This window comes from Lotus japonicus, chromosome 1, assembly GCF_012489685.1.
Source record: "Lotus japonicus ecotype B-129 chromosome 1, LjGifu_v1.2".
NCBI lineage: Eukaryota > Viridiplantae > Streptophyta > Magnoliopsida > Fabales > Fabaceae > Lotus > Lotus japonicus.
Window position 1 is genome coordinate 130323109 of NC_080041.1, and position 20869 is coordinate 130343977.

General features: G+C 33.0%; 1 protein-coding gene across 3 annotated transcripts; it reads right to left on the bottom strand.

Annotated features, from left to right (window-relative positions):
• Positions 1 to 387: 387 nt before the first annotated feature.
• LOC130730754 (sugar transporter ERD6-like 7) lies at positions 388 to 5435 on the bottom strand. 3 transcript variants are annotated; one of them, XR_009016465.1, is made up of 19 exons: positions 5222 to 5435; positions 4945 to 5007; positions 4614 to 4703; positions 4486 to 4545; positions 4325 to 4390; positions 4126 to 4191; positions 3886 to 3961; positions 3674 to 3738; positions 3487 to 3579; positions 3311 to 3391; positions 2816 to 2900; positions 2578 to 2621; positions 2418 to 2480; positions 2271 to 2330; positions 2129 to 2182; positions 1971 to 2030; positions 1551 to 1665; positions 986 to 1151; positions 388 to 768 (listed from the first exon to the last, which is right to left on the bottom strand). XR_009016465.1 is itself a non-coding variant. In XM_057582849.1 (18 exons), exons 1-18 carry the CDS (start codon positions 5393 to 5395, stop codon positions 1036 to 1038), a joined length of 1431 nt encoding a protein of 476 aa, XP_057438832.1. In that variant the 5' UTR covers positions 5396 to 5435; the 3' UTR covers positions 552 to 1035. The 3 variants fall into 3 exon arrangements, 1 of the variants encoding a protein (XP_057438832.1); XR_009016464.1 differs by having other exon boundaries at positions 552 to 824; XM_057582849.1 differs by having other exon boundaries at positions 552 to 1151.
• Between the last annotated feature and the right edge of the window lie 15434 nt (positions 5436 to 20869).

Here is a 20869-nt window from a genome sequence, read left to right on the forward strand (position 1 = left end):
GGAGGTTGTGGGTAATATGATTGTTGAGAATGGGAGAAAGGACCTGGCTCATGTTGGAGAAAATGATGTTGGTAGTGGTGAATGGGTGGGGGTTGTGGTGGGATTGTAGGTGGCTGGGTGTGCTGGTATGATACTTCATCCAGGAACCACGGATCTGCAGATATTGATCCTGAAAATTCACCATTGATGGCGGGGCAGGAAGGTGAAGAATGGGTGTAGAAGATGGATCTGGGATCACGTTGTGCGGAGAGGATGGATGATAATACATCATAACTGAGCACCATGATGCAATGGAAGGAAGAGATTAGTGATGAAAGCACCAAATTGGTAGAGAGAAACTCTACCAAGTAAAATCAAAGGAAGAAAACCAAAAGAAAACTAAGAAAAGAAGATAAAATAAAACTTTGTCAATTTTCTTGTTAATATTTCATAATGGAAACCATACAACTTATACTAACTATCCACTCTAAGGGATGAAAGGTGACCTTACATGTGGCACCATCATAGAAAGTAGAATACTCTAGAACATGATCTAAATAACAAACTAGAAATAAACATAGAAATAATATTAACTAATTATAATTGGCATTGTTACTTGAGGCCCATAATATAGAAGCCCATTAAGCATGCAACCCTCTACCACACTGATAGCTAATAACATCTGGTGAACAGATCAGTGCATGTTCGGAAACCTTCGATACAATCGATCATAAACTCAATCAAATTTAAGAAGAAGCTTCTATGAGAAGTTGAGTGCCAAAATTGATCCTGAGAAACAATAAGCAGATTCAAACATGCCATGAATTTTGTGGTAGGCTCCCACCCTATGAATGCAGCTGTAAATATTACACTTCTGATTTGGAATACACTTATTGAATCATTGACATGAAGACAACTAATGTGAACTATAAACCTTAATGAATTCAATCATCAATGTACAAGCAAACAAATACTAAACAATATGGCTAGTAATTCAATCACCAACCTGCTTCTATTTTTTTCCCCATCACACACTGCAAAGCTAAACTCTGCTTCCTACGCATTAATGGCTGCTTGTAATTGTTCCAGGCTTTTGCCCTTGGTTTCCGGCACCATCACAATTATAAACAGTATAGCCACTGCATTTATTGCAGCATAAAGAATGAAGGTACCTGAAATTTGTAATACTACAAGTAAATTTAGGTGTTCTACAATTTTCTAGAACTTCAATCTTCTACTAATATTCCCAAGTGGTAACTGGTTATCATATGTCATGAACCAAATATTCCAAAATCAAGTTGTTGGGTAAAAGACCTTGAAGCGTGAACAATGCACATGTCCACCTACCATGTGCTGAAACTCAACTTTTTATTAGAAGAATTGGGGGCCGGAAGAATCAAATTCTAGACCACTTAGTCATAGATGCTTTGACCATGTCATGAACCAATTATACCCAAAGCTTAAGTTGTTGGGTAAAGGACACGTGAATGATCATATTTCTAACATCATATAACAATGCCAATCATCACAAATTTAATGAAATAAAGCTGAACAATATAACTTGAACTTACCATAGGAGCTCCAGCTCATGAGAAAGTTAAAAGTGTAGGAACATAACCATGCACCAAACCAGTTCACTAAAGTGGCTAAGCTTCCAGCCTGCCCTTTAATATTGACAGGAAATATCTGCAACCAAAGGTAATATTCGAGCAAGATTTATGCTATGATGCTATCTCTTTGTTGAAAAAAGCTCTAGCTGATTCTGATAGAGAGGGCAGGCTTTATAACTGGAGAATTTGCAAGTTTTGGCAGAGTAATATGCACTAATACCAATACCCCAAATAAAAGAAAAATAAGAGTAGAAGCTGTGAGGATTAATATTTGCTAGTTCTTTTATTGCAATCCTTATTTTGGAAAGGTAAATGTTTAATTAATTTGAACTTCTAATATCTGATAGCATTAGAACTTGAAAGCAGAGAAGGGAGAATTACCTCAGACATCACAACCCATGGAATTGCTCCCATTCCTATTGAAAATGATCCTATGTAGACCTGATATCAGCAAAAGAAAGAGTAATATGGAGAATGAGTCCATATTTCTGATATAATCCAAGCAAATGGCATCATGAAAGAAAGAATAAACGTCATACCAGGATGCCAGTTACAGCAAGTGCCGGGACTGCCCCGAGACTAACTTCCTGAACCTGTTGCATTCAAGGATATCAATTTCACATAAATTTCAGGATTAGAAATCGGAAGATATAGGGTTCTAACTTCTCAGTTGGTATGTACCTTAAGATAGAACGCAACTGCGGTAAATATACATCCTGCAACCAATCCGGATCCAGCTAACTAAACAAAACCAAGAGAAAAATGAGCATAATATACATGAAAGGGGGTCTTAATAAGTAGATGAATTGTTCTGTGATTTGAATCTACCAGTAGTAGCGGTTTCCTGCCAACTTTATCTATCAAGGCTGCTCCTATACCAGTGATCACAATCTGCAAAAGAAAAAGAAAAAAAGAAAAACACATGATGAGTTGGTTAGGGGAAAACAAATATTTTATTTTTCAAGAAAGCGTTTAAGTTGAAACTAACCTGAAGACAAGCATATATTATAGTCCCGATGGTGGTAGAAAATCCTGTGACATAAAATGCATAGTCAAAACAAAATTAGAATCTGAATGCATTATAAAGGCTATTCATGAAAAAGTGTGAGAAACTGGCAATGGGAATCATATCTGATATGCAAGGAAATCGTTGTATGGAAGAAAGTATGTCAGTGATCCAGAGATTTGGATTGCAAAGTTACTATTACAACAATTCTCAAAAGTACCTGCCAGCTCAAAAATACTGCTAGTATAGAAGCAAACTCCATTGATTCCTCCTAATTGCTGGCAGAACATAAGTCCCACTGAAATCTGGTAAATGATATATAAAAGCTAGTTAGCTGTTGGCCTTTACAGTATACTTCTTGCTTGGGTTGGTAAAAAATGAGAATAATAAAATTTTAAATGGAAGTCAATTCAGATTTTCTTGATAGCTGATACATCATACACCAACAAACATTGGGAGGGTGGAAAATAAACTGTATATCATTTTCACTCTAGGTTAAAAATCATTTTCAACATGCACTTTATTTTCTACCCCTCCACCTAGTCTATCACAAACACACTTAAGAAAAGTCTTAGAATTTGGGCTAGGCCTAACTCTACCCCAAGTCAATGTGGGACTTACTCAAAGAAAGTAAAGTGATATTACAGTGACATCATCCGAAAGGAAAAGAAAGTAGGTTTCAATCATGAGTTCGAGTATAGAGAGGTATAGTTACAGTGACTGAGCGCAAATATCGTCTCTGAAACAAATCCAGCAGCTTGGGCTTTGGGAGCCGATCTAAAGTTATTATATAATCCTGTGGTAGTAACACAGATACACCCTCTTAATAATGGAGGCAAAGTCACACACATAATTGTATCTAACATTAATAATGTAGGAACATAAAGGAACCTGAATTTCCTCCGCCTCTTGAGATATGTCAGCATCTTTTCCGCGAAGTATCTGCAGTGCTACCTCAAAATCTTTTCCTCGTCCTCTCTTTGCCTGCAGTCATTCTTTGGTTGGTACTCTTGATGTTATACAAATTACTGCATACTGTCCTTATCAAAATACATTAATACAGGAATTTGTTTCTTACCAGCCACCTAGGAGACTCTGGAATGAAAAACAGACCAAAAAGCAATACAGCAGTGGGAATGAGGCCTGCAAGTAAATTGCAAAACCTGTGTAGTGAGTTCCCCGGCCAGTAAAGAATCTTTGAATGTCTAATTTTCTAAATATTTATGTTACATTGCTATGCCTACCCTCCTTTTTTGGTGGAATTATATTCAAACTGGGAATAAAACTCACCAATTAAAGCTAAAGCCCTCCATGAAAGGACATTTCCAATTATGAATGACACAGACACTCCAGTAACGATCATGAACTACAAGGAGAAAAGAAAAGCAAATGTGAGATGCCATTGCTATATTCATTGCATAATACTTACTCAATCAGCTCACTGTATGAAAGAGACGCTGATCCAAACATGCTTTCAGTCAGTTCAATATATGAGGTAATTAAAGTTACAATAAGTATTGAAAAATCTACCTGATTTAGGGTTGTCAGTGCCCCACGGAGTTCTTTTGGTGCAATTTCAGCTACGAAGACAGGAACCTTATATATTTCATAAAACATACAGTCAAACCATAATAATTTGAACATGGAAGTGTCTCAAATGAAATTGTGAATTACTTCAGTGCACAGTTTTTATGTTTATTTTGTTCTTGGGAATAGAACTTCAACCAACCACATATGAAAAAACTCCCATTCCATATCCTGTTGCTAGCCTCCCAATGTCCAAAGGCACTGGCCCCTGTATAAAAGAAAAATAAGTTCAGTTATATTAGGTCATAATCCATGGGAAACGGTTATAGGGCACAAACATCACACTAGTTTTGTAGTAAGAACCTCTGAAAAGTAAATAGCAATCCATCCTGCAACACAGAAAGCACTTGACACTCTCATTGCCTGCATGTTTTCAGATTTCAACTTCTTTTATCACCTTGAATTCCCCATAAGAAATTTCCTGAACTTACCCCTTTTCGTCCAACTAAATCTGCAATAAGCCCACTTGTGATTGCACCGATCATTGCTCCGAATGTCAAGATGGAGCCAAACAAGGAGTACTGCACATGGTCAATCCACAAAAAGCAAAGAAAATTAAATCAAATCCATGATGTTAAGAACTAGTTTGCAAGCACTGGCATCAAATCCATGAAGGCATGAAGTAGTTTATGTATACTTTTGGACACATAAGTCATGAGTTTGCCACTAAAACATGTTTGGCACTAGTTTTCATTAACCCTATAAGAGTGAAGCAGTTGGATACTTAGATTAAAGCTTCAATGACAATAACTACTGGGTTACCTCTGCCAAAGACAGACTGAGATCCTTCCTGATAGCATCTTGAGTAGGAGATGAATATCCAGCCTGAAAACAGAACAACAATCATTCCATAAAGAGAATGATTATCAAACTCATAGTCAAATTAAATAAACCAGCATATGCATAAAAGGTTAGTGTATTTTATTTGCCTTGTCTCAAAATTAAGAAAGTCTACTTTTTTTCGGATTTGAACTATAAATCCACTTTTATTGGAAATGGGTAATGTTACATACAGTTCATGTGCACTCTAAACACTTACACAAGCTCCAAATTCATAAGAACCACAGACTGCAACAAATGTAGTGAAGTAAACAATCCATGGATGCCGTTTGCTGCTTGCATGGACCAGTGGCTCTTTGATCGCCATCTTTACTTGAGGCAAGACACTCAAATGCAAGCAGGCATTCAGTACTGTGCCACACAAAGCTGGCATTTATCATGTAAATATCTCTCGGTCGACAAGGTGGTACAAGTTGTCGCGTCATGATATAAATTGGAAATAGAGTCATGATATATGAACCACAAAATAGTGAGTTTTCCGATTAGAAGTCTCTTATCTTTTTCCATCTTCAATAATGTGAAAAAAATACTCCCTCATTTCCTTAATATAAGAATCAAGTAACCACTTCACATTTTTTAGAAAATTTAGTTAATTTAGGTAATTGCATTAAATTTGTTCTCAATTTATATAAACTAGTGCTTTTTTACCCGCGCGTTGCACGGGAAATAGTATTTGATACATTGATTCATATTTTAAATTATAAATATTTAAGATGCTAAGAATGTAAGAATAATCATAATAAAGATGTAGATATTTAAAGAGCACAAATTTTGAAAAACACAGAAGTTAATAAACCAAAAGCTTTAATTTTTGCATATGTTAGGTATAACTGAATTTTGTTTGTGAATATGTATACTCGTGTTGCATAAAGGGTAATGCTTTTTTGTTTTAGATATATAACAATACATAAATATATAATTATTTTTTAAATTATTAAAAATACACTTAAGTTATAGAAAATGAATTTTATTTTTTTTTAACTCGTACAAATTTTCATTTTCATGTAAAATGTTTCTCCCCGTGAGATCTCGTAACTCTAATTTGTTAGCACTAATAAATTCATGTCATAATTTTATAGTACATATGTATTAATATTTTGTATTCCTCTTACTTTTCTTATTATCAAATTATTATAGTTATTATATACTTATATAAATATACACTCTTAAAATTTTGAAAATAATACTAAAGTTAATTATATTAAATTTATTCTATTAAAATAATATCAATTAATTAGTTTAGAATATAATGATTGTATAAAAAAAGTATAATGATACTTTTTATATAAAACAAAATCTCACGTAGATAGCATTATAGTACTTTAAAATTAAAACATACAATTGAAAATTATACGCAAATACAAACAACAACCACTTTTAGGTTTCAGAGCAGACTTAAATGCAAATCATCTTACTCAATGGATTCTCATTTATCAGAGAAACAAAATCTTATAAATTTCATAAATCAATATAGAAGGGGAAATTCTAGTGTTTTTTTACCCGCGCGTTGCACGGGGAATATGTCTATCGTATTTGATACATCAATCAATTATTTGATTATTTAAAATATATTAAACAACATATGAAATAGAAGGGTCTCAAATGCTAACCAAAGTGGACCAAAAGACTTGTCATCTAAGCCTGATTGAGATCAAGATGAAATCGTTTCACATTCTTCATGAACATGAAAATAATGACACAAATAATAGATATAAGGAATCACCAATAAAGCAAACGATAAACACATATTATGGGAAAAAAAGGATGTGATAGTAACACTAATCAGGATTGTAAAAGATAAATCATAAAGTATGACATCATTTTGTGTTTATACCAAGTCATCCAAGTTTGAGTCAATATTGCAAGGTACCTACAAAATTTATGAAATATATCGGAATTTTTTTTTGGTTTGTTTGCTCTGTCCTGTTTTCTTTCCGGCACTTTATAGGTTTTCCTATCTTTCTGTCTTTGGGTTTCTTCTGTTTGGTTTTTGTCTGGCTCGATCTTTGGGTGTACTTTCGGGTTTTTTCCGCCGGTGTTGGTTGGTTTGTATTTCATGCTTAAGAGTTTGCTCTCAAGCCTTTTGATATTATATGTATGTATGTATATATATATATATATATATATATATATATATATATATATTTATCTTTCAAAAAAAAGTTTGACTTTTTTATTAGTAGTTTGTCAACACTACTTTAGTTGCATATAATAATAAAATGTGTAAGAAATATATATTGATTCGTCTACTTGAAATTTGTCTTCTAAAGGAGAAGAGCCGAAATATATAGGGAGTTTATGATCTTTTATAGTATATCAAGTAACAATTTTGTGTCTAAGGGTGACGACTGTCCTATTACCACAACGTGATTCCACCCTTAGTACATTCATTAAAAAATTATTCTTTTTTTGAAAATGAAAGAAATAGCACGTGATTCTTTTTCAAAAAATTCAACGTGTCAATACATTAGATAACAACTGTGATTCTGTTACATATTTAATTTTAAAAAAAAGTGATTATTAAACAATAGATGAAATAGAAGAGTCTGAAATGCTAAGGAAAGTGGACAAAAAAGAATCACCAATAAAGTAGATGATAAATACATATTAATCATGGAAAAAAAAAGAACGTGATAGTAGCACAAATCTGAATTGTGAAAGATAAATCATAAAGTATGACCTCATTTTTTTTATTTCAAGTCATCCATGTTTGAGCCAATATTGCAGGGTGCCTACAAAATTTAAGATATATATCAGACTTTGTACATACTTGTTTTAATCAATAAAGAATTATTTCATTGTAAGGGAAAATAGAACGAACCTTAAACCGACAATAATATTTTTGCATCAGATGTTCATCAACTTATAAGATGTCATAGACATCATGTTAACAATGAAATAAAGTAAGGTCACTTAGAAGTCAGTTTGTATTAAAAAAACTATTAAGATAAAAAATTAAACTAACCACTCATATGTTCTCAAAAACTTCTTGGTAGACAACATTGCGCTTGGAGTTTGAAACTACCCCTTGTTTATCCCCTAGTGTTTTTTACCCGTGCGTTGCACGGTAAATTGATTGTTGGAGTTGACATTAATAAAAAATATAACAAAATGTGATGAGTATAGAGAAATACGTGTGGTATAGAGTAAATTATATAAGTTGTTTGTATGAGAGCTGTGATAGTAGAGAAAGAATGATGTAGATTCTCTCCCATCGTTGGGTTAAATAGAGAATAAGAGAGAGAATTAGTTTGCCATAAATCGACATTTAAATAAAAATAAAAATATCAAAATATAAAAACTATGATAGGCTTAATAAATTAATAAGATTACTCCCTCCCAATAACCAAAAAAATTAATAAGATTACAATTGGAAAGCTAAAAAAATTGATCAAACTTTGTTCTATGTGTACTCAAAATGAGAAGATTGAAAAAATACATTGGACCCACAAAATCTGCCCCTTTATCTCTCATCCCTTGCCAATCAAACACACTAACTCTTATCTCTCTCTTCTCTATTTCTCTCTTCTCTTTCACTACCATATCAAACAAAGCATTAGAGAACCTAGTTGAATAGTTTAGCAAGGCTATAACAAAATGGCATAGGAGTTCTTGGAAAATAATTTTAAAATTTCTTTAAATTATTTTTCAAATCTTATCCAATATAGCTTTTGTTTGAAAGTAACATATCCACTTCATTAGCATTCTTTGTGTGCAATCACCCTCCTCTCTCTCTGTCTCTATATTCTCCTGCCTACAACTCATTTCCTTCTTCTAGCTTCTCATACCTTATTTCAAGTAGTGCCTTGATTTCTTTAAGGCATTTGATTCAAATTAGCCTAATTGAACCAACCAAAACACATAAAGAATAAAATTAAAAACAGACACATAAGTAGCTTCAAACCAATACATTAATCTTATGAATCAAATGCTAGACATAAAGAACTTTTAACTAAAAGGATTCATTCTCCTACCTCAGAAATTAAAAGCATTAAGCCACATGCTTTTCCTTCCCAAACTCTATCTCGAGCCTTTAATGTACTTCAACAATTCTTCTCTAATTTTTTTTTGAAATCTCCTGCATTCTTCACTCCTTAGCATAGTCTGAGAAAACAAATCATAATATGTCTTAGATCAAGAAAATCATTTCAACCTACAATATTATATCAAGAAACTGATTTTGGAGCAACACGCGTAGGTAGATTGGCGGAACCATCACCTATAACCCGAGTCAAAATAAGATTAGACATAAACAAAACTATGCAAAGAAGGAATTTGAAGAGGAAAAGGGAGAATGCTCACCACTTTTTCCGGCCAGCTCTCCAATTGAGTCATGGAACGTGACAAAGAGGGGAGTCGAAGCTATCATTATAAATTTAGTAAGGAGTAGTAGTAAATCTTCTTTCAAAATATAATTTATTTAAATCTTAGATAATTAGGGAAAATCTTTTAAAATTCAGGTTTCAAGATAAAATAGCACAACATAAGAGAGGCTATCTAACAAATTGACAATAAAAACAAAACAAAATCTTTAAAAAATATTTAATAAAAATACGATAAAAATTCGGATTTTTTTTAGAGTATTAATTAATTTAAGATAAAAATAAACAACCTAAATCCTAATTGATTTATACTCTAAAAATAACTCTAAAATAGAATAAAATATTTCCTGTAGAATCACATACAAAGGAGAATAAAAAAACATAAAAAAACAAATCAAAATATTGCAAAATTCCATATAGAATATAAAATGGACTCACCATCCATGGCTTCCAAAGAATCTCTTTTGGTGGAATATCTATAAAAAAAACCTGAAGAAAAGAATTTGAAATTAGCATGGCAAGTGATGAACGAAATTGACCTTGAAGTCAAACATGAGTGAATGAAAGTTAAAGGTAAAGTAAAATAAAATTGAAAAAAACCATAACATATTATGCAAGCAAATGAAGAAAATAATTTGAAACCTCCATCTGCAACCTTCCCAATCAGTCCAAGGCAGCAAATCGGAGGGATGCGATTGCAAGTCGATGGCAAAGTGGTTCCGTCGAGAGATGAGACGATTTTGTGGGGGTGGTTCCGTTCAGTTGAGAGATGAGATGAAAATTGCATGGAGGAGATAGTGGAGGTATGCAGGGTTTTAAGAGGGTTTTTGTTAATGGGATGTATTATTGATTTAAATCACTTATCACAGATTTTATATTAAGATAAAATCATGAAATAAACAACATAAATCCTAATCAAATCTAAAATTAAAAAATGTACCAAATAAATATAGATAAAAACTATCAAAATCTAGCAAATCACAATAAAAACTCATAAAATCATGAATTAATTAAAAATCCGAAAATTCAATAAAAATACCATAAAAAAATAAATAATAATATAAATTAAGATAAAATACAGAAATAAACAACATAAATCCTAATCAAATCTAAAATTTTAAAATGTACTAAATAAAAATAGATAAAAACTATCAAAATCTAGCAAATCACAATAAAAACTCATAAAATCCGGAATTAATTAAAAATCCGAAAATTCAATAAAAATACCATAAAAATTAATTAATACTTTAAAAATAAATCAAAAATAAATTAAGATAAAATCAAGAAATAAAAAACCTAAATCCTAATCAAATCTAAAATTTAAAAATGTATTTTTTTATTAAGGAGAAATAAGGTAAGGAAAAATCAGGGCACATGTGGCAAGTGGGGCCAAGGAGAAATAGCTTACATGTAAAATATTAGGTGAGAATTAATCTGGGAGCGACACGTCATTAACTTGGCATGTGAGAGCGACACGTCATGCTAGAAGTTGTTCTTTTCTAATATATATAAAATTTAAAAATGTTCTAAATAAATATAGATAAAAACTATCAAAATCTAGCAAATCACAAAAAAAACTCATAAAATCCGAAATTAATTAAAAATCTGAAAATTCAATAAAAATACCATAAAAAATAATTAATACTCTAAAAATAAATAATAATATAAATTAAGATAAAATACAAAAATAAACAACATAAACCCTAATCAAATCTAAAATTTAAAAATGTACTAAATAAAAATAGATAAAAACTATCAAAATCTAGCAAATCACAATAAAAACTCATAAAATCCGGAATTAATTAAAAATCCGAAAATTCAATAAAAATACCATAAAAATTAATTAATACTCTAAAAATAAATCAAAAATAAATTAAGATAAAATCAAGAAATAAAAAACCTAAATCCTAATCAAATCTAAAATTTAAAAATGTATTTTTTTATTAAGGAGAAATAAGGTAAGTAAAAATCAGGGCACATGTGGCAAGTGGGGTCAAGGAGAAAGAGCTTACATGTAAAATATTAGGTGAGAATTAATCTGGGAGCGACACGTCACTAACTTGGCATGTGAGAGCGACACGTCATGCTAGAAGTTTTTCTTTTCTAATATATATAAAATTTAAAAAATTTCTAAATAAATATAGATAAAAACTATCAAAATCTAGCAAATCACAATAAAAACTCATAAAATCCGAAATTAATTAAAAATCCGAAAATTCAATAAAAATACCATAAAAAATAATTAATACTCTAAAAATAAATAATAATATAAATTAAGATAAAATACAAAAATAAACAACATAAACCCTAATCAAATCTAAAATTTAAAAATGTACTAAATAAAAATAGATAAAAACTATCAAAATCTAGCAAATCACAATAAAAACTCATAAAATCCGAAATTAATTAAAAAATCGAAAATTCAATAAAAATACCATAAAAATTAATTAACACTCTAAAAATAAATCAAAAATAAATTAAGATAAAATCAAGAAATAAAAAACCTAAATCCTAATCAAATCTAAAATTTAAAAATGTATTTTTTTGTTAAGGAGAAATAAGGTAAGTAAAAATCAGGGCACATGTGGCAAGTGGGGCCAAGGAGAAAGAGCTTACATGTAAAATATTATGTGAGAATTAATCTGGGAGCGACACGTCACTAACTTGGCCTGTAAGAGCGACACGTCATGCTAGAAGTTGTTCTTTTCTAATATATATAGATTTTCCAAAGTTGTCATCCACCCATTATTCTTAATTTCTGTGTATCAATAATGCTATGAGAAATGGAAAGAGACAGAAAATTCAATTAAACAAGGGCATTCTTGTACAAAAATAATTAATACACCATAAATTCTAAGTTGGTTCTTATAAAAAAGACTAAGGTGCACCTCTCATTTGGTTCTTATAATAAATAACGTAGAAAATATTATTTAGCAAAAAAGGGGTGAAAAAAAATTATTTAGCAAACTGGGGTAGTTTTTAAGAAAAGGCAACATGCGGCTGCGTGTGCCACTATTGATAAATTGTGGTCATAAGTCTAAAAAGAATAGTTTAACCAAATGTGGGTAGAACCTCGGTTTAATCTACACTTTATGGCGGTTGCCTAAAGTTTCTTTACATTTACATCAAACTTTCTATTCTCTATAAATTATTCGTATAAATTATTTTAAATTATGAAAAATAATTTTTATTTTGTAGAATTTCATATTGTTTTACTATATTTATTTGGGTTCTTTAGAGATATTTATTTTAAATAACAAAAATAAATATGAGATTTTTCTTTATTTAAATATTTTCACTAAAATTGTTATATATTTGTAAAATTTTATGAGTTCATTACAATAATTTTTTTCTTTATAACTATTTAAATAAAGAAAAAACCACATTTAAATTTGTTCTTTAAAATAAATATAGTAAACTTTTATAAGTGCTAACAACACTATCTTTTAACCAATGATTGAGTGAGCGTTTGAGAGAATGTCTAAAAAAGAGTGTTGCTAGCATTTTCCATGAAGTTATACAAAAATATAACAATTTGTTTCATAAGTTTTTATTTTTTGAAAGTCTTTTTCATAAGTTAAATAATTTATACAAATGTTTTAGAGAAAAAGAAAGTTTGATGTGAATGTAAAGAAACTTTAGTCAACAACCGAAAACCGTAGCCTGCCGAAACCAGGGATTTGCCCACATTATGGGCGAACTGTGGCCTTTTGGGACTTTTGGCCACGGGTTCTTAACCGTGCACTTCTCGCGTGGCCTTTCCTAAAACTACCCCAGTTTGCCAAATAAAAATTTTCACCATTTTTTGCTAAATAATTTTCTTTTTCCCATTATTAAAAAAAACTAGTTTTTTTTTTTGTGAAGTTAGCACTAATGTGAAATTGTTCCTTTCACAATTGAATATAGTCGAGCTTTTTAAGCATTTAGTTGAGAGTTTGATCAATTTTTTTTTGAAATCCAAATATATTAGTAAAGAGTGAAGAGACTAAGTTTAGGAATAGGACAGAAAGGATAACAAAAGAAAAAAATCTTCAATCATCCATAAAAATATACAATCGCATAATAACCATAATAAGAGAAAACAACAAAAGCCATCCTAACCTAAAAAGAAAAAAACTTAAGGAAGCAAAGTCAAAGACCTAAACCAAAACCAATAGCAAAAACCAAGATAGACCCGACATTCAGGGCAATCACTACTCCTTCATTTCCGGTACCAGGCAGCGGATAGTCGCCTCGTCCCCGCCGTAAAACATACAACCCACAAACTTGCCAACAAGTCTCACCTTCTTAACCCGCGTTCAGTAAACACCACCTGGAGCACTCCTTAAATTCAAAGGAGCAGGACAAATCGAGTGTGTGATCACACTAGAGGTAGAACCTCCACCATCGAACCAAGTTCGATCCATTTGTTATGAGAGGCATACATGCACAATGTGATCTCGGAGGTGATTAGTGGCAACCGAATTGAATTAGGAATTAGAAGCCAGAAGTATCCAAAATGGTAACTCTACCAACTCTTCTTGTTCATATATGAGTATATGCTAGTTTTTGTTTAGTAATTTTGTTGAAAAGAACAAACAATGGTAACTCTATCTATGCATTTTTTGTTCTTTTCAACAAAATGACTATAAAAAAAAAAGCATATCCTCATATATGAACAGGAAGAGTTGGTACAGTTACCATTCTGGACACTTCTGACTTCCAATTCCTCATTCGATTCGGTTGCCACTTTTCGTCTTGAATATTGATTCATTTGATCGTATATTTATTGCAGTTCAACTGTCCCCGGTCGTAAAATGGGCTCCATCTCCTCAGGATTCATCATGGACATAATGAAAACGAAAGAGAGCAACTAAGAGAGAAAAAAAGGCGTGAAAAGGCGTGCGTGAAAAAAAAACCTGCCTATTGAGAGAACGCTTAAGCTAATAAATAAAACAAATAACCATATTTTTTTTCACGCACGTTTTTTCACGTCTCACTTTATTTTCTCTCTTGCTTGCTCTATTTCGTGCTCATTATGTCCAAGATGAATCCAGAGGAGAGGGAGCTCATTTTTCTGCGGGGTATTGAACTACAACAAATATACGATTAAATGAATCAATATTCAAGACGGAAACTGGCAACCAAATCAAATGGGGAATTGGAAGCCAGTAGTGTCCAGAATGGTAACTCTACTAACTCTTCTTGTTCATATATGATTATATGCTATTTTTTGTTTAGTAATTTTGTTGAAAAGAACAAACAATGATAACTCTATCTATACATTGTCTGTTTTTTTCAACAAAATTACGAAACAAAAATAGCATATACTCATATATGAACATGAAGAGTTGGTAGAGTTACAATTCTAGACGCTTCTGGCTTCCAACTCCTCATTCGATTCGGTTGCCACTTTCCGTCTTGAATATTTATTCATTTGATCGTATATTTGTTGTAGTTCAATAGTATCCCGTCGTAAAATGGGCTTCATCTCCTCTGAATTCATCATGGACATAATGAGAACGAAAGATAGCAATTATGAGAGAGAGAAAAAAGGCGTGAAAAGGCGTGCATGAAAAAAAGCCTGGCAATTGATAGAACGCTTAAGCTTATACATAAAACAAATAACCAGGCTTATTTTTCACGCACACCTTTTCACGTCTCTTATTCTTTTCTCTCAAGCTTGCTCTATTTTGTGCTCATTATTTCCATGATGAATCTAGAGGAAAGGGAGCCCATTTTGCGGTGGAGGACTATTGAACTTCAACAAATATACGATCAAATGAATCAATATTCAAGATGGAGACTGGCAACCGAATCGAATGAGGAATCGGAAGCCAGTAGTGTCCGGAATGGTAACTCAACCAACTCTTCTTGTTCATATATGATTATATGCTATTTTTTGTTTAGTAATTTTGTTGAAAAGAACAAACAATGGTAACTCTATCTAAGCATTGTCTATTTTTTTCAACAAAATTACTAAACAAAAATAGCATATACTCATATATGAATAGGAAGAGTTGGTAGAGTTACCATCCTAGACACTTCTGACTTCAAATTCCTCATTTGATTCGGTTGCCACTTTCCGTCTTGATTATTGATTCATTTGATCGTATATTCGTTGCAGTTCAATTGTCCCCCGTCGTAAAATGGGCTCCCTCTCCTTTGGATTCATCCTGGACATAATGAGCATGAAATAGAGCAAGCAAGAGAGAAAATAAAGAGAGCCGTGAAAAAGCGTGCGTGAAAAAAAGTCTGGCTATTAATAGAACGCTTAAGCTTATAAATAAAACAAATGACCAGGTTTTTTTTTCACGCACGTTTTCATATCTCTCTTTCTTTTCTCTCTTGCTTGCTCTATTTCGTGCTCATTATGTCCATGATGACTCCAGAGGAGAGGGGGCCCATTTTGCGGCGGGGGACTATTGAACTGCAACAAATATAGTTTTAAATGAATCAATACTCAAGACAGAAACTAGCAACCGAATTGAATGAGGAATCAGAAGCTAGTAGTGTCCAGAATGGTAACTCTACTAACTCTTCTTGTTCATATATGAGTATATGCTATTTTTTGTTTAGTAATTTTGTTTAACAGAACAAAGGCGTGAAAAGGCGTGCATGAAAAAAAAGCCTGGCTATTGATAGAACGCTTAAGCTTATAAAGTAAACAAATAACCAGGATTTTTTTTAACGCACGCTTTTTCACGTCTCTCTTTCTTTTCTCTCTTGCTTGCTTTATTTCATGTTCATTATGTCAATGATGAATCCAAAGGAGAGGGGGCCCGTTTTGCGGCGGGGGACTTTTGAGCTGTAACAATTATACGATCAAATGAATCAATATTCAAGATGGAAAGTGGCAACCGAATCGAATTAGGAATTAGAAGCCAGAAGTATCCAAAATGGTAACTCTACCAACTCTTCTTGTTCATATATGAGTATATGCTATTTTTTGTTTAGTAATTTTCTTTAACAGAACAAAGGCATGAAAAGGCGTGCATGAAAAAAAAGCCTGGCTATTGATAGAACGCTTAAGCTTATAAATTAAACAAATAACCAGGATTTTTTTTAACGCACGCTTTTTCACATCTCTCTTTCTTTTCTCTCTTGCTTGCTTTATTTCATGTTCATTATGTCAATGATGAATCCAGAGGAGAGGGGGTCCGTTTTGCGGCGGGGGACTTTTGAGCTGTAACAATTATACGATCAAATGAATCAATATTCAAGACGGAAAGTGGCAACCGAATTGAATTAGGAATTAGAAGCCATAAGTATCCAAAATGGTAACTCTACCAACTCTTCTTGTTCATATATGAGTATATGCTAGTTTTTGTTTAGTAATTTTGTTGAAAAGAACAAACAATGGTAACTCTATCTATGCATTTTTTGTTCTTTTCAACAAAATGACTATAAAAAAAAAGCATATCCTCATATATGAACAGGAAGAGTTGGTACAGTTACCATTCTGGACACTTCTGACTTCCAATTCCTCATTCGATTCGGTTGCCACTTTCCGTATTGAATATTGATTCATTTGATCGTATATTTATTGCAGTTCAACTGTCCCCGGTCGTAAAATGGGCTTCATCTCCTCAGGATTCATCATGGACATAATGAAAACGAAAGAGAGCAACTAAGAGAGAAAAAAAAGGCGTGAAAAGGCGTACGTGAAAAAAAAACCTGCCTATTGAGAGAACGCTTAAGCTAATAAATAAAACAAATAACCAGATTTTTTTTTCACGCACGTTTTTTCACGTCTCACTTTATTTTCTATCTTGCTTGCTCTATTTCGTGCTCATTATGTCCAAGATGAATCCAGAGGAGAGGGAGCTCATTTTTCTGCGGGGGACTATTGAACTACAACAAATATACGATTAAATGAATCAATATTCAAGACGGAAACTGGCAACCAAATCGAATGGGTAATTGGAAGCCAGTAGTGTCCAGAATGGTAACTCTACTAACTCTTCTTGTTCATATATGATTATATGCTATTTTTTGTTTAGTAATTTTGTTGAAAAGAACAAAGAATGATAACTCTATCTATGCATTGTCTGTTTTTTTTCAATAAAATTACGAAACAAAAATAGCATATACTCATATATGAACATGAAGAGTTGGTATAGTTACAATTCTAGACGCTTCTGGCTTCCAACTCCTCATTCGATCGGTTGCCACTTTCCGTCTTGAATATTTATTCATTTGATCGTATATTTGTTGTAGTTCAATAGTATCCCGTCGTAAAATGGGCTTCATCTCCTCTGGATTCATCATGGACATAATGAGAACGAAAGATAGCAATTATGAGAGAGAGAAAAAAGGCGTGAAAAGGCGTGCATGAAAAAAAAGCCTGGCTATTGATAGAACACTTAAGCTTATAAATAAAACAAATAACCAAGCTTATTTTTCACGCACACCTTTTCACGGCTCTTATTCTTTTCTCTCTAGCTTGCTCTATTTCGTGCTCATTATGTCCATGATGAATCCAGAGGAGAGGGAGCTGATTTTGCGGTGGGGGACTATTGAACTGCAACAAATATACGATCAAATGAATCAATATTCAAGACGGAAAGTGGCAATCGAATCGAATGAGGAATTGTAAGTCAGAAGTGTCCAGAATGATACCCGTACCAACTTTTCCTGTTCTTATATAAGTATATGCTATTTTTGTTTAGTAATTTTGTTGAAAAGAAATTGTCTGTTTTTTTCAACAAAATTACTAAACAAAAATAGCATATAATCATATATGAACAAGAAGAGTTGGTAGAGTTACCATTCTGGACACTACTGGCTTCCAATTCCTCATTTGATTCGGTTGCTAGTTTTCGTATTGAATATTGATCCATTTGATCGTATATTTGTTGTAGTTAAATAGTACCCCGTCGTAAAATGGGCACCCTCTCCTCTGGATTCATCATGGACATAATGAGCACGAATTTTTTTTGTAAGTTTCTTTATGAATTTGGGGGTGAAAACCATTTTTGGATTTGTCCACGACAGGGTCCATTCAAAAAAGGATCATATTCTTTAGTTAAGTATTTTTGTTTTTTTTCATCATTACATAATCGAATTTGGTTTTCGAATATATCCAAAGGTAATGATTCCTTATCTAAAACTTCTACCCTATTTAAAAATTCACCGTTTGAGCAAGCAAGAGAGAAAATAAAGAGAGCCGTGAAAAAGCTTGCGTGAAAAAAAAAACCTAGTTATTGATAGAACGCTTAAGCTTATAAATAAAACAAATGACCAGGCTTCTGCCATCAACAGAAAACTCTCCTTCTACTCAGAAACCACCCCAAGTCCCAACATAGTGTCGCTACAGATCCTGTTGTTCGAAGCCATCCCCGACCCCTCACCATCTTCTCCATCTATGGAAGCTTCAAGCTCTCACCAAGTTAGCACGCAAATTAGAAGAAGCCATCTCCTAAACGACGATCGAAGTTGTCACCCTCCTTCAAACCCAAAACCCGATGTGAGTACCAAATTCACAAAAAACCCGACCCGGAAACAACATGTACATAAGAGAACACCATGAACATAAGTTGATTAAACCTCATCATCTTTCCAATATAAAGGAAAAAATATAGTTCATGAACATAAGCTGATAAACAGCATAATTCATGAAATTTCTTTTTTAGAAAGGAGAAAGATTAATTTAAAAAACAGTCCAAGGGAACAAACTTCTCCCTGGTGAGGCCAAAAGAGCAATAAAAGAGCACATGAAACAAGAAAGAAAAAAGGACCAACAGAGAGGCAAAAATTAACAGAGAGGAAAAGCAGCTACCAAGCCAAGACGAGGATAACTAGATGGTTATGGTCTATCAGCTCAGTTTGATATTGTTGTGAGAAGCCTTGATGTGAGTGTTATTGATAAAAGCCCTGATGCGACGCAACCAACTATATGTATGATGAACGAAGCTTCTGGAGAGATTTGTATGAAGAAGCGGTCCAATTTAAAGTGACAAAGAAGCTAACTAGAGATAGTGAGACTCCCCACCATTGGAGGTGTTTGTAGGCTATGATGGTTAGTAAGACAAAAATGTTGTCAAACCACGATTTTGATATAAACCTAGTCATGGTTACTTGTTTGATAATAAGCGTGTATGGAGAAAAGAGGCTCCAGAAACGCTTATTATCAAACAAACAACCATGACTAGGTTTATATCAAAATCGTGGTTTGACTGCATTTTTGTCTTACTCACCATCATAGCCTACAAACAGCTCCAATGGTGGGAAGTCTTACTTTCTCTAGTGACATGACTTCTTTGTCACTTTAAATTGTACCACTTCTTCATACAAATCTCTCCAGAAGCTTCGTTCATCATACATATAGTTGGTTGCGTCGCATCAAGGCTTCTCTCAATAACACTCACATCAATGCTTTTCACAACAGTATTAAACTGCGCTGATAGACCATAACCATCTAGTTATCCTCGTCTTGGCTTGGTAGGCTGCTTTTCCTCCCTATTACTCTTTGCCTCTCTGTTGGTCCTTTTTTTTCTTTTATGTTCTTTATTTTTAGACTCTTTCTCTTTTATTGCTCTTTTGGCCTCACCAGGGAGAAGTTTGTTCCCTTGGAATGTTTTTCTAATTAATCTTTCTCCTTTCTAAAAGAAGAAATTCCATGAATTATGTTGTTTATCAGCTTATGTTCATAAACTATATTTTTTCCTTTGTATTGGAAAGATGATAGGTTTAATCAACTTATGTTCATGGTGTTCTCTTATGTACATATTGTTTCCGGGTCAGGTTTTTGTGAGTTCGGTACTTACATCGGGTTTTGGGTTTGGGTAACCCGAAACCCAAGAGTTTGGGTTTAACTTTTACACCCATATTGGGTTTGGATTTGAGTGTTAAGTTCGGGTTCATGTGTGGAAATGGTCAAACCCGCATCCACGGGGCTTGTTGTCAACCCTAGTTGCAGTTCAATAATCCCCCTTCGTAAAATGGGCTCCATTTCCTCTGGATTCATCATGGATATAATGAGCACGAAATAAAACAAGCAAGAGAGAGAAAATAAAAAGTCGTGAAAAGGCGTACAGGTTTTTTTTCCACGCACGCCTTTTCACGCCTTTTTTTCTCTCTTGCTTGCTCTATTTCGTGCTCATTATGTCCCTGATGAATCCAGAGGAAAGAGAACCGATTTTGCGGCAGGACTATTGAACTGCAACAAATATACGATCAAATGAAATTGAGCAGCTAGTTATTAGTCGGTATACTCTCTTAAATATTCCACTGTATCAGTTAAGTTCCAAGAAGAATCAGGTTCCATAACAAAGAAAAGGAATCTAGAAACGTGTGTTCATGCAAATGAATAAGTATAAACTTTAGGGCCCGTTTGGTGACCAGGACAGGATAGGATAAGACAGGATAATAATCATATCCTGTTGTTATCTGTTGTTTGTTGCGCCAGCAGGATATGATAACACTATCCTGTCTCCTATCCTATCCTATCAGTCATGTGTAAAAGTTATCCTGAGGGGGGAGCTAGGATAGAGCAGGATAGGATACCAGTTATATATTTTCTTTCAGTATCCTAACTCCAAATT